The sequence below is a fragment of the Cottoperca gobio genome, chromosome 11, assembly GCF_900634415.1.
Source record: "Cottoperca gobio chromosome 11, fCotGob3.1, whole genome shotgun sequence".
In the NCBI taxonomy this organism is placed as follows: Eukaryota; Metazoa; Chordata; class Actinopteri; order Perciformes; family Bovichtidae; genus Cottoperca; species Cottoperca gobio.
Window position 1 is genome coordinate 17,432,741 of NC_041365.1, and position 14,109 is coordinate 17,446,849.

At 40.3% G+C, this 14,109-nt stretch overlaps 1 protein-coding gene across 2 annotated transcripts in view; it reads right to left on the reverse strand.

The window, feature by feature from the left end:
- Positions 1-14,109, reverse strand: part of carmil1 (capping protein regulator and myosin 1 linker 1) — a 35,611-nt gene that overhangs the window by 6,992 nt on the left and 14,510 nt on the right. For both annotated transcript variants that reach the window (XM_029443671.1, XM_029443670.1), the window contains 28 exons: positions 12,027-12,086; positions 11,545-11,666; positions 10,785-10,882; positions 10,228-10,298; positions 9,777-9,850; positions 9,323-9,398; positions 8,958-9,046; positions 8,570-8,664; positions 8,134-8,220; positions 7,942-8,045; positions 7,653-7,730; positions 7,371-7,447; positions 7,051-7,155; positions 6,503-6,572; positions 6,279-6,360; positions 6,088-6,187; positions 5,830-5,884; positions 5,396-5,568; positions 4,868-4,936; positions 4,664-4,757; positions 4,015-4,113; positions 3,781-3,909; positions 3,274-3,396; positions 2,928-3,103; positions 1,798-1,885; positions 1,540-1,707; positions 1,244-1,310; positions 160-413 (listed from right to left, as the gene is read on the reverse strand). In XM_029443671.1, coding sequence (XP_029299531.1) covers positions 160-413; positions 1,244-1,310; positions 1,540-1,707; positions 1,798-1,885; positions 2,928-3,103; positions 3,274-3,396; positions 3,781-3,909; positions 4,015-4,113; positions 4,664-4,757; positions 4,868-4,936; positions 5,396-5,568; positions 5,830-5,884; positions 6,088-6,187; positions 6,279-6,360; positions 6,503-6,572; positions 7,051-7,155; positions 7,371-7,447; positions 7,653-7,730; positions 7,942-8,045; positions 8,134-8,220; positions 8,570-8,664; positions 8,958-9,046; positions 9,323-9,398; positions 9,777-9,850; positions 10,228-10,298; positions 10,785-10,882; positions 11,545-11,666; positions 12,027-12,086 — 2,883 coding nt within the window. The remainder of the gene's footprint in view (positions 1-159; positions 414-1,243; positions 1,311-1,539; positions 1,708-1,797; positions 1,886-2,927; positions 3,104-3,273; positions 3,397-3,780; positions 3,910-4,014; positions 4,114-4,663; positions 4,758-4,867; positions 4,937-5,395; positions 5,569-5,829; positions 5,885-6,087; positions 6,188-6,278; positions 6,361-6,502; positions 6,573-7,050; positions 7,156-7,370; positions 7,448-7,652; positions 7,731-7,941; positions 8,046-8,133; positions 8,221-8,569; positions 8,665-8,957; positions 9,047-9,322; positions 9,399-9,776; positions 9,851-10,227; positions 10,299-10,784; positions 10,883-11,544; positions 11,667-12,026; positions 12,087-14,109) is intronic.

Genomic DNA, 14,109 nt, shown 5'->3' on the forward strand with positions numbered 1-14,109 from the left:
TTGTTAATAGTCACATTATTGTTAATAGATTTAGATTAAATGGTGAATGTGAAAAAATTAATGATACATCTCTGCTGTTGTTCGTAAAGACAAAACAGTAGACAAGAAAATGATTGGTATCACAGATAATTTGGGGATTGCTCCCTGAGGGAAACCTACACGTGGTCGGCTGGGTTTTGTCCTCTTTTTGGGTTTTGGGCGGAGTTTAGTGTGATGCTCCAGCATCTTGTGCTCTATAGGCGGCAGCTCGCCCAAACAGACAGACTTTGTATCGAGTGGAGTGGGGGGAGGGGGGAGGTCTCCATAGTAGGATGACATTCTATCCAATGGCTGTGAAGGAAGAGGAGGAAGAGGGGGGTCCTCAACATGGATAGGAACCTCCTCCAGAGCCTTGTCCAGGTCAAACTCCATCTCTGTTGGACAAACAGAAGGCAAAGCCATGTGGACAGTTAACAGTTAATAATATTTAGCACAGCCTGTTGAGGGAATTAAGACAAACTGATTGGTAAACTGATCAGCCTGGGCTTGAGTGCCACACTCTGCAACTATATATCTGGCTTCTGTCAGTTAGTATTGGTGGTCACACTTCCTCCACTCCAGTGTTGAACACCGGATCCCCCCCATGGCTGTGAGCTCAGCCCCCTCCTGTTCACGCTGTACACTCACGACTGAAGCCCTCGACATAAAGACAACTCTGTTGCGCAGTTTGCGGATGACACTACCATTATCGGCCGATTACAAACAACGATGAGACTTCCTATCGAGAGGAAATCGACAATCTTGCAGAATGGGTGCTCAACCTCAGCAAAACCAAGGTCTTGATTGTTGATTTAAGAAAAGGGAGGGGAAGACACACCCCTGTCTACATCCCCAGAGCTGAGGTGGAGCTAGTGAACAATTTTAGGTTCTTGGGAATCAGCATCCTAAACCACTATCACACACCTCCACACTGATGAAAAAACCCTTTAAAAACGTCTGTATGTTTTAAGAGGAAACTTAAGGAGAGAACATTCCCAAGGAAAGTTCCTGTTAACTTTAAAAGGAAAGCAATAGAAAGCATCCGGACTGGAAACATAACACAGACACACGGATCAGGAGGGATCTACAGAGGTTGATAAAAACTGCTTACAACGTCATTGGTACCATCTAAGAGTATGCTTAGAGACAGGTAAGGAAATGGATTGTGTCTATAGTTGCTACTTAAAGTAACATTATTAACACATCAAGATTTTCTGGCACTCACCAAATGCCACAGAGACGGGGCGCAGCATCCGGACCAGAATACTCTTCCTCTTGGATTTAGAAGTCATCTAAAGAACAAAAGCAGGTTCTTATCTCAGTTTTCAGGACATTTAAAATGTTTTTATGGTGATTCTGGGTGTTTCTACATCAATGTGTGCTCGACTCTCCAAAGATTCTGAGACAATTAATATGTTTTACTACCACACTGAACCTCTATACAGATTCATAACACATTTTATACAGGCTGCTCTGCAGTGACTGGTGTAACACAGTGTGTGTTGTTTTGTGTTTTCTAACAATGCAGGTGTCCATATCCTCCAGCCCATGTTTCTGGTCCCGGTGATGTCTGTGTTTCTGTTCCTGGTTGTGATTCCCTGGCTGCAGAATCATCTCATCCAGAACCTCTGTCTCTGTCTGGGGCTCCTGATGCAGTAGAAGCTGACTTTTCTTGATCAGATGGTCACCCTGGAGACAGAAGAAGAAAGCAGGGAGGGATGAATGGACAGAAAAAATGACAAAAAGAAAGACAGACGGACAGGCCGAGAGGGCACTAACCAGAGTGTGCTGTGATTTGGACAGAGAATCCAAGATCTCATCCACGATGCAATCAGACAGAAATGACGCCATGCTCAGCTTCACTTCACTGTTTCATATAGAAAAAACAAAGCACACATAAACAAAACAGAAAATCAAAATCTCCATCCAACCAACATGACATGTTACACAAAATACCGAATAATAGTCATTTTTACAGATGCTGGTTCGTCTTTTAAGTGTTCACTAAAGGCCTCAGGCCTAACTAAAAAACTGTGGGGCCCAATCTTAACCAAATTCAATTGTCTACTTGTGGGTTAGAGGCCCATATAACACAAGCAATTGGCAAACATAAACGTTGCAGGTCCTGCAGGGCTCTGGCATACTTGTATGGTGCTTGTTTGATTATTAAGTAAAGGTAAAGTTTATTTATGTAGCAAACACAAAACTGCTTCACAATAAAAGCATTACATAGCAAACATGTAAAAGGCAATTTGAATTCATAAATCAGAAATTGCATTTCAACAAAAAACTGTTTAGATAAGTGACTAAAAATAAAGGAAACGTGGTGACCCGATACCCGAGGCGTTAGGGTGCAAACCACAGGGGCGCAATTGCCCTGAGCAGCAAGTCCCTGGTTTGATTACCGGCTGGCTGGACCTTTTGCTGCATGTGACTCACCTACTCTCTTTTCCTACATTTCATGTTCTTCCCCAGTATCAATATCAAATAAAGGCATATGATGGGAAAAATCATTAAAACAAATTAAAAGATGAGTGAAATATGTTAAAATCCCAGATCCATTTGCAAACACGAATGCCTGTTTTGATGGGTCCCAGTGGGACCATGAAAAAAAGACTGATATTGTGCCTGGTAGTTTAAAAGCACTGGCCAGGAGATAGTTAGACTGTAATGTCACAGTAATCAGCAAACAGGGACGTCACAGTTTGTTATAGAAGCACATGACAAATACCTGGAGAAAAAATGTCACATCAGCTGCAGTAACTCAGCTCAATACTGGACGTGTTCTCCTGAAAATGCTAGTCACGGATTTCTGTTCTTGTGACTGTACAACTCAATAACCAAAGTCCTGGTGAAGCTTAGCTAACCTAACCGTGTAAACAAACACGTGTAGACACTCCAGATCAGACCTGATCTTGTTGATGATGTCGACCCCAGACTGCTCCAGCAGCGTGGTGGTGATGAAGCTGCGGGGAACGCTCATCTTCCCTGTTCCAGCCTTCAGCAGCTCCTGGCGAAGGCTGCTCCTCTTCATCACATGAGGACACAGACCCTCAGCCGTGTCCACCATGGACAACAGCATTGTCTGGGCAGGACGAGTTAGGACAGTTTTAACTTCAAATGGCATTCCAGTTCTATTTCTTGTCGTTAGAAAATCACACGTATAAGATTACATACAAAGATCTTCTCAGAGAGGACTGCATGTTACAATTAGTGTCAAGGTAAAACAGCAGCTCAGTGCGTTCAGCTCAGTACCTGCAGCTGTTCGTCCATCACCCGCGCCACCTCTCCAGCCATGGACTCCAGCTTGTCCTGAATGGCTCCAACACACGCTCCACTGGACCCCCCACTCTTCAGGTGGTACAGGTTGGGGAGCAGCTGGAGGGATGAGTGAAGTACAGAGATAATGGAAAGAGGCAGAAAGCGATTGTTTTATCCCAAGGTATTTTTGTGGGACGATATGAGATTTTATTACAGATCGCGTAAAGAACACTTGATGATAATCTGGAAAATATCATGCATCGCAAATTATTTTGGTCAGGATAATTGTGACATGAAAAACTGGTTGATAGTCTGCACCCTGACTCAAGGAAGAACACATTGTTGTACCGTATGTGTAAGTAAACCATCAAATGCATGTTGCATGAAAGAAGCTTGTTGTATGCCGGCAGAAGCTGTGTTTTTAGTGTCTCTAGACATTCAGTCAACTATGGAAGTTGGTGGATTGGGGCGTTAACACTTCCATGAGTCATGTCGTCTTACTGTCTTGGAATTCCTGGCATCTTTCATGAAGTTCTCTGCCACCTTCATGTCCTCCTGGACCGAGTTAGTCTCTGTGAACCTCAGAGAGTTCAGATGGTCCTGCACCTTCACACACATCATGTCCATCATCTGCGTCACAGAGGGGTTTGAGGTCAGTCAAAGAACAGAAATATGTAAATTGATTTAAAGTTGTGCTAATGTATTGCGTGTGTGTGTGTGTGTGTGTGTGCCTGCCTGTTGCGTAGTAGTGGTGACTATTCCCTGCTGCAGCCTGTACGCCTGCTCCTGGAGGTATTTACGTGTCTCATGGTTCCTCAGCAGGTACTGCTCCATCTGCATCACAAAACACAACACTTTCAACAATTTAACTCTCAAAAATACTTTAAGAAATGTGATATCAGATAACATAAAGGGGACATATTATGAACATTTGACTTTTTCAGTGCTTCTGCAAACACATTTGAGTATCTGGAGTGCATATCAACCCACAAAGTGTGAAATGATCAGTTGTTTGTGGGCTGCCTCAGTCAGAAAACATGTGATTCAAAAAGCCATTCAGTTTTGGCTCCTCTTCCTATGTCACATGCTCTTCAGAGGTTCTCCACCCACCTGAGAACTACCTTTGCTATTTTTCTCGTAAGCCAATCAGAGGAGATTGGGTTTTTTTGGGCGAAGATTCTTATAGAGACAGGCGCAGGTATATTCAGACAGTATGAGAAAAATAAAGAGGTTTTTTTTTTTTAAACATTAAAGCACGTAAACATGTTCTAGTAGAAACCCAATACAAGTATGTACCTGAAAATTAGCATAATATCTTGCCTTTAATACTCTTAATAAAATAGTGGAAGGTACTCTTTATAATAAATAAAAACACAGCAACGACCTTTAGTAAGGCGTCCTCTGTCTTCTCTGGGCTCGCCTTCAATGCCTGAGCAGCATCCATGATGGGAACAGGCATGAAACGAATGGTGTAGTTCCTGGTGGGGAGAGAAAATAGTAACTTAACATGACTTACTCCATAATACTAGTACAAAGTCCAACAGCACCTTCTTCCACATGTTACCTTGAGTGACTGCTTCATACTTACTTCTCTAAAGCAGCAGCGACGTCCTGCAGACCCTGAGGGCTGATGTTGTTTTTGTCCCACACTATCGTCCTGCAGACACACAGACACACACCAAGCTGAAACATCCTCAAACAAACAGACATTTGGATAAATTAAGTTTGTTAATTGTTAATTAAATTCCTCGTAGCATGACTGTCCCTACTTTTTAGATCATCACTGACCGGGAGAAGGATTGGTTGTTAGGGCAAAGTCGTGATAAAGTATTTTAGTCAGGATGTGACATTGGTGCTTAGTGACCATACAGTAAGAAAATAACCAAACATTCTTACTTCTGATGTAGCAACAGTTGAAATCAGTTCACACTGCATGCAATTGAAAATGATTTTGTAGTCTTCTTTCCACCCATCATCTTGAAGTTCAGTAATTGAGTACTTTATCCAGAGAGGTTGAGTCTTCTAACGGTTACCTCTGAAGGTCACACAGCTTTAACAGCTCTTACATTACTCATATGAACTTGTGTCTGCACGATGATCCTGTGTCCTTGCTCACCTGAGTTTGGTGTTGATCTGCAGGGCTTTTGCCAGCATCTTGGCGCCCATGTCTCCCATAGCATTTCCACTGATGTCCAGTTTGGTCAGAGAGGTGTTGCTGCCCAGAGCGTTGAGGACGATGGAGAGGTCGGTCTTCAGCCTGGAATCAGCCAGGGACAGCGAGGTCAGCGGCTGCAGGGGAAACCATTTTATATTCAGGTTGTTTATTGGATAACTTTATCCATCATTTATCCAATTTTACAAGTGTCTTCTGAATACTTCAGTATAAAAGAAATGCCCAAATAATGGCTAAGAGAGGTAATAGATAGATATATATAGTTTATTTCTCAAGGAGAAAATTCTTAAAAGTAATAAAAGGAAGAAGACACAAAGAAAGAGACGAGTATGAATGACGAGTATGAATGACAGGAGAGAAAAACAAAGTTCACTTACTGATTCCTCCTCTTGAATCATGTGAACCAGGTTGTCCAGAACCTGAGACACATTTCTGGAGTAAAATGTGACAAGTGAAAAAATCAATGCATTGAGTAATTCAATTTAAATAATAAATTCAAATAATTGCATTATTTTAGACTATTTCATTTATTATTAATGACACATTTTTTATTCAAAAAAATCCAGCAGTAATGTAATCTTCAGGAAATGCTGGAATATTTTGCAGACCATGTTTGCCTTCAGTTTGTCACCCACTTGGACTTGATGTTGTTGAAGTTTTTGCCCAGTGAAAGGTGTCTGATGGAGCGATTCTTGGCCAGCCAGACCAGCAGGGTGGTCAGATCCATGTCTAGACCTGAGGAACAGCAGCACAGAAACGTGAACCGGCCGCAATCAAAGTCAATACAGCGGCATCGTAAATGTTCCAAATCTAAAAATGTTCTGACCGTTGTCAGAAATGTCCAGACTGGAGATGTTGGGAATCTCGGCCACACAACCCTCCAGGATCTGGGAGCCTCCTGAACGCAGCTGAGAGCGAAAGAGGCTCAGATCTCAATGAACTTAGAAATTCTGCTCCTAACTAGATAAAGCATCTGTGAGTGTTATCGCGTGTTGCATCACATTTACTACATGAATTTAAACAGTGTGTTGAGGTTCATGTCAGTTTTACCTCACAGCAGCTGAGATCCAGAGACACGTCGCTGAGGTTTGGGTTGCAGCCGAGCCCCAACAACAATGCTCTGCAGACAGAAGAGGCCGGGAAATCGTCAGACTGTCAGTTTCACAGCAGCTTACAGAAAGCAGTGTCATTGCTTAAGCTTGATATTTAATATTTTTGATTACTAAACAAAGGTAGAAAAAAAAAGTAACTCAGACTGTGGCTGCATTGTACATGTGCACTTCTCACTACACCTACAACTTTAGAAGAGATATACGTCTCAAAGTTTCAAAATGGCAACTCCGTAAAGGTATTCCTTTTCTGGTATCAGCTAACTGCTGTAATATTTGCATGCTATAAATATTGCCTGTTATTAACGGACGTATTCTCTCATATCGGGCAGATTTGGGGAAAATGAAACTTTCACACAGTTCATGTGTAGCATTCCATCACACTGACTCTTTCTCAGATTCTGTTTTGGACTACGCAACGTGACCTCGGAAACTAAAGCATCGTTTTTATTGCTGTGCGTCTTCAGGTTTCAGATGATATTTTCTTACTTCAGAGCCTCCAGAGGCAGCCTGGTTCCCGACAGGCTGACTGAGCTCAGAGCCTGAGAGCTGCTGAAGAACTGCTTAAAGGACGAAGGGATTTCTTTACACTTCCTGTGTGAATGTGAGGAGACACGTGTTAAAATCAACACTGTGGAGAGCAGTAATACTTTTTACTACTGTATATCTCAAACTGTTAAGTTAAGTTGAATGTGCAACGTGAACGTTACTATGTTGGAGAAGTAATCTGCCAATCCAGTCCAGTCTGTAATATTACATGTGTTGAGTTGTCGGCTGATAGAAGGATGGGTGTGAGAATAATATCTGACCTGTGAGAGAAGATTGACTTTGACATGTTGAGGACAGAAAGATGATTCAAGCATCCTCTGAGCAGAGACGCACACACCTAAAAAACACAAAACTAAACTTTAGCAAAAGAGGCTAAAATTGCACAAAAAACCCATAGAAAACTTTACTATGATTTATTCCAAACAAGGTTAGTAGTGCAAATAAAATGCTTTACTTGAATTGGTTATTGGAATTAATTATTTTCTTAACTTCAAGTCTTGAAAATGTGGATAAGTGTACGTTTGTGTATGAGCAGCTTTTACCTGCTCCACAAAGCAGTCACTGTTGGACAGATCCAGAGTCTCCAGGCAGTTGGGTTGACTCAGGAAGCTGTACAGGTTCTGTGCAGAAAAAACCCACCATTAGAGATCTAAACAAACACGTCACTGCTGTAATTTAATAAAAACCTCAGATCTCAGATTGTAGCCTGGTCATTATCAATCTTAATCTTGTCCAATGTCTTCTAAACAACTTAAATAAAACAGTTTGAAGTGGGTTGAAGAGGTAATCTTGAAGGTGGATGTGACAGAAGGAGGGAAGGTGGCTGCGTACCTGCAGGTCGTCTCCTCTGAGGGAGTTTCCCGACAGGTCAAGGTGTGTGAGTGCGGCGGCGACTGCAGGGTTGGCACAGAGAGCCTGACAGAGGATGTTCACACCTGCAAGACATGACAAACATAGTCTCCTGAAACTATAATTCAGGACAATAATAAAGTATTACTACATGTTTGTTTACTTTCTGTTTACCTTTATGAGACATGGAGGTCCTGGAGAGGTTCAGGTACTTTAGGCCCATGGGCAGTTTAGCGAGTTGAGCACTCAGAGCATAAACACCTGCAGATAGTAACACACATCCAGTCATTGAAGTTATTAGACTTTATAGAGCTGCATGACTTCAATATGGCCACCAGAGGGCGCACGACTTCACAGAAACAGAGTTTCTGCATGTTTCAGAAAGCCACAATTTAAACGACAAGAGATGACTTTGATGCAAATATTTTGCATATTGTAGAAGAAACAATGGACAAATAATGCATCAATCTAATGTGCCATATCAAGAAGAATATAGTTCCTCTGTATCCATTTTTAAACTTCCATGGACACACACATATGACCTATATTTTAATGCCAAAACCAGTCTCCACAATAAAAACAGGATGTGTGTGTGGGCACACGTTTCAACCTTTGTCCTCTAGTGAGTTGCTGCTCAGGTTGATTGTGTGCAGCGTGGAGGCGGGGTTGTGTGACAGAGCGCTGGCCAGTTTCTGAGCAAAATCACTGAAGAGGAGAAAGAGAAGAAGGACACGAGCAGCGATCAGGTTTTTAGCAAGAATATGATGTTGTTATACTGATGACCTCTCACCTTTCATCACAATCAAAAAGCCAACAAACATACATTTGATATCCTGAATGGACTTTGTGTCCTGGTCACAAACAGTTTATTTACTCTTATTTGAGAGAGAATTAGGAATCAGAAAAAATAAGTATTAAAATATTATGCACTGATCAGTTGAGTAAGAGTCTTTCGCAAAACACGACCAGGACATCGGTTCTATTATTTGACCTCTGACCTTCTAAGTCCAGTGTTGTCCAGCACCAGCTCTTCCAGCCGGCTGGACCGAGCCACCACTCTCAAGATCTGATCGCACATATCTGTTGACTGGAGGACAGACACACAGACACACAGACACACAGACACAGACACACACACACACACTTCATATATTGTAGTGCCAGAGTTATTTGTTTGAGGGATTAGAGGTCATTGTTTACTCTGCAATTGAGTGTCATGTTAATCAAGGAAATAAAAATAAGATCATTTTTCCTGGACAGTCTGTTAATAGCAAATGGTTTCTACTGGCGCATTCATTTCTATATTTTGTTTTTCAAATAAAAAACAGACAGACATGTGTGCAGTTGTTTGTAGCAATGTTACCAGCTTGTAGTCTTTGGCGGAGAGTTTAGTGAACCACTGGTTGTACTCCAGAGCGGCGATGATCGCCACCAGATCCCTGCAGGGGAAAATAGACCTTAAAGATATAACTATCATGGAGTGATAATAAGACCTTATTTAAATAGATTTTTCTTTCAGTAACTCTCACAAATTTGACATTAAAACAAATAAAACACAAAACAACGCTGATTCAAATGATATGTATTGTAGTTTGTACATAAACATTGGTTTATTTGTGCACCATGTTTTGTTACCTATTTTGTGTAGTGTTCTATAAATACAGTTTGATTGATTGGTTTGATGTGTTGGTAATAACCAAGTGACACATATTCAAAAGACATTATCCCAATTTCGCTTTGGTCAACATGTTGACATTTTTAGTTAAATTGACATAAACTTTACATGATGAACCCAAGGCGCTGAGCAGTGTACAGACCTGTTCTCCAGGTGAATGAAGTCCTGCAGGTTGAGCTCTCTGGTGTCCTGAGTTAGATAGATGGTGTCCACATCCTGGAGGAGTTGTAGATGATACCAGGGGAGATGAGAGGAAATAGCTTCATGAGTGTGTTCAGGTAAAGACAAGAACAAGAAGCAGAGGAATAAAGGAGGACAAAATGTAGAAAATATCAAAATAAGGAAGAAACAGCTCACACAAAGACCCAAATATTAAGCAGAAGAAAAACTAGGATACATTTAGCAGACAAAAAAGTAGCAGTAGCAGAAAAAGACAAACGAATAAGCATCAGAACAAAGTGTATAACAGCTGCAGATAAAATATCTTACTAGTAAAAATAACAGGAAGTAGAACAAAGTATATGAATACAAGAATAGAAATAGAAATAAAAGCAGAAAAGAAAGAAGACGCAGAAGCATTCTACAGCACCGACCCATTGGACCTCCTCTCTGTACGGCAGACCCAGGTTATCACACACACACCAGTACTGATGAGAAAACCCGCCTGCAAAAGTAAAAAAAACTACTTTAATACTTAAAAAAGGGGACTGAGATATAGTGGTCACACAATGAGAAACGATTGATAGTAGAGATATACACCATACATATAAATATTCTATATATATAGGTAGAGAGATGAGTAGAGAGAGGAGAGATAGAGATGAGAGAGAACATATCACATAGAGAGAAGAGGTAGAGGAGACAACATAGACACAGATAGCTAGTAGATATATATAGATAATATATATATATAGATATAAAACTATATATATGTGAGATAGCGATATAGATATGATATAATATTTATAATTGTATATATATATATATAAATACATATACACACACATATATATATATATATATATATATATATATATATATATATATATATATATATATATATATGTGTATTTATTTATTGCAAAATATAAAGCCTTAAAAACATATAAAGGCTATATATAGCCTTTATATGTTTTTAAGGCTGATTTACCACAGGGTCCCAGATCGGCAGAGCTCTGTTCTTCCCATATTGCCTGGAGGGACGTCGTCCTCTCTGGAGGCTTCAGACTCAACTTCTTCATCACCTTTCTTCCTTACAGAGAGAGGGAGGTAGAGGGATGAATAAGAAGAACAGAAACAATCATTTCAAAACATAATGTACATTTTAAGAACTTCTTAAATCTCAGACAGGAAAACTTGTGTATAATCAGTGACACAGGTTTCACAGACAAAGAGAGAAGAGAAGCAGGGAACCAGTGTCCAGGAAGCCTTTTATTCATTATTTAAATGCAATGAACTACAATTTACTGACAAAAATGTACACTAACACACTTTCATGATCTATCCGTATACAGATTATTGTCTCGATCAATTAATTAGACTATTAAATGTCAGAAAACTGGAAGAAATTGGCATCACAAGATCCCAAAGCCACAGGTGACCAACAGTCCAAACATATTCTGTTTAAGTTGATTATAAAACAAAAAGCTGTATCGTCAATATTTGGCATTTTTGTTAAACAATTACAAAACAACTACTGCAGATTCCTTTTCCTTTAATAGACTCATCTACTGATAATTTCTGCTCTTTTCCAGTAAAATCACAGACTGCTGTGAAAAGTAAGATAAAATATTTGTTCTTTTAAATCAAAATGTATTTTCCATCTGTAAATAATTAGACTAAATAATCTTCTTCCACAGGCCACAGTGCTCCCTGTCTCCTTTCTTCTACTTGAGCTGTGCGGTACCTACACAGGTGAGCCGGCGGGGGAGATCCGGTGCAGACAGCTGCCGATGTGAGCGATCACCTCGTCCACTTCCTCCACCGAGTTCAGCCGAAGGCTCCATGGACCACGCTCATTCTCCAACACCAACTGCAGGGGGCAACACACACAAAGCAACATGAAATGTGTAACGACTCAAAATGCTGTTGAGGTGAAGTTGAAACCAATTATCCTGATTGATTCAACCTGTTTTTAAAGAATTTAATAAATCAGTCTTCAATATCCCTCCTTGTCCTTCCTCAAATATAGACGTGTTGAAAGACGTGCGTGTGTGTGTGTGTGTGTGTGTGTGTGTGTGTGTGTGTGTGTGTGTGTGTGTGTGTGTGTGTGTGTGTGTGTGTGTGTGTGTGTAACTTTTAAGCTGCTGTCAAGGTGTAGTCAGGTGTTTGCATGTCATAAATGTAATGCACAATAAGTGTTGCATTATTGTCTGTGTGTGTCTGTGTGTACCTGAGTGGGCTTGTTGCTGCTGATTCCCTGGATATCCAGGTAGCTGAAGGAGTGTTCTACCTAAAATAAACAAGAGGAGACAGGTGAAATTTAACGGTAGATATATCAAGGTAATCTGGTATTTCGACATCTTATCCACAGCGGCATTACCAGGGCAACATGTGGCGTTTTGGGACACAAAAACATAATGTTGGCTTTTTGTGTTTGTTGCTTCAACAAATCACAAATAGAAAGTTATGTCCCAAAGGAAAACTCCACAATGTGAACACTTTGTGAAACTGGCTTATTTGCCTATTCCTGAGAACTGGAGGATTTTCCCAGGATATGTTTACCAGACACAGAGGGTGTGTATGTCAAATCTTACATTAGCTGAACGCATATGTTTTTCCCAAAAGGACACAAATATCCACCAGTCACTCATATGTCGAGCTTTTGAAAGATTTGTTTATGGGGAACAATGAAATCGTAATATGGACGAGTACAATATCCAAAAACAAATGATCTTTCTGAATTAAGTATTGTGTGCTGCAGGTGCTGCTTTGGGTTCCTTAGCTCCAATGAAAGGAACACTTAATGCTTGAACATACAGTACATGATGTGTAAGACAACATTGGGCTTCCAACTTTGTGGCAATACTTTGTCATTTAGAATCAGGAAAAGGCAAAAACACTAAGCCAGCTCCAGTTTGAGTTTATCTTTATTGTCCCTGGAGGGGATATTTGGTTTGCAGTAGAGGGCCAAACACAAACAACATAAAAGAGGACATGGGTTACAACCGAGTAAGTTAAAGATGTATTTGATTGTAAAAGTATTACATTATAGTAATGGTAGCCATGATAAAGTTCTGTTGGGTGCTGTCAAGTAAAGTTTAGTGCAAATTAAGCACATTTACTGCTCTTGGAACAAAGACACATTTTAAACGTATTGCTTTTTCACCCTAAGGGAACGTGTATGTCCGCCCAGAAGGGAGAAGAACAAATTCCTCCAAAAGTAGGTGGTCTAACATCAACATAAAGACACTTTTAAACTTATTGCTTTTTCACCCTAAGGGAACGTGTATGTCCGCCCAGAAGGGAGAAGAACAAATTCCTCCAAAAGTAGGTGGTCTAACATCAACATAAAGACACTTTAACTCCAGTTTGGTGAGGAAGAACTTGACTGGCATGACATGAAACCACACCTCCATCCAACTTCACTGTCGGACCTCATCAATGATCATGTTGCTGAATAGGAGTAAATATCTGCAGCCGGGCCGCACTAAACATAAAGTATATAAACTTTGCTAAACAGCAGACACTGTGGCTATAACTGATATAACTGATAAGTCATAAAGTCAGCTAACTAATCGAATACTAATTAGCACTTTGAGTTTTGTTTATGCAAATGAAAAGTGCCCTTATAAATAAAATGTATTATTATTATTAATCAAAAATGTATTATCCAGCGACATGCTAACATTAGCTAACACTAGCCATCATAAGGCTGATCATACCAGACAAAACATCTGCGTAGATCGAAATGAATAAACAAGCGTTTCACTGTCTTTGAACTAAACTTTGAAATTGGGCTGTAGGAACTCAAACACATCAGGAATGTAAAAACTCAAGTAACAAATACTCTGCAGAACAAATGTTTGGAACAGAGTCACAACCTCAGACACACTTTCCTTTGAATCCAAGAAAAGGGAAGTGAAAGGGAGGAAAAAAAGGGAGACAAACAAAGACAGGAAGAGAGAGAGAGAGCAAAAGGGGAGTTAATAAAAAGAAAGTGAAAGATGGAATGAATAAAAGATTGTGAGCCAGAATCTACAATCTAAAAGAGTCACACACTTGGAGAGGGAAAAAGAAGTAAAAGAAATGACAGAAGACAGAAACAGAGTACAAAAGTGGGAAAAAGAGGATTGAGAATATGAATTCTGACTTTTATATACGGAAACAGAAAGAGAGAGAAAGAGAGAGGACGGGGGTATACAGAAAGAGTGCCCCCTCCCCTCCTTTTCTTGCCAGCTGTTAAATTCTTCCATTGTCTCTTTTTCTCCCTCCGCTGCAGCTGGGACAGTACACATTGAGGAACAAACATGTCT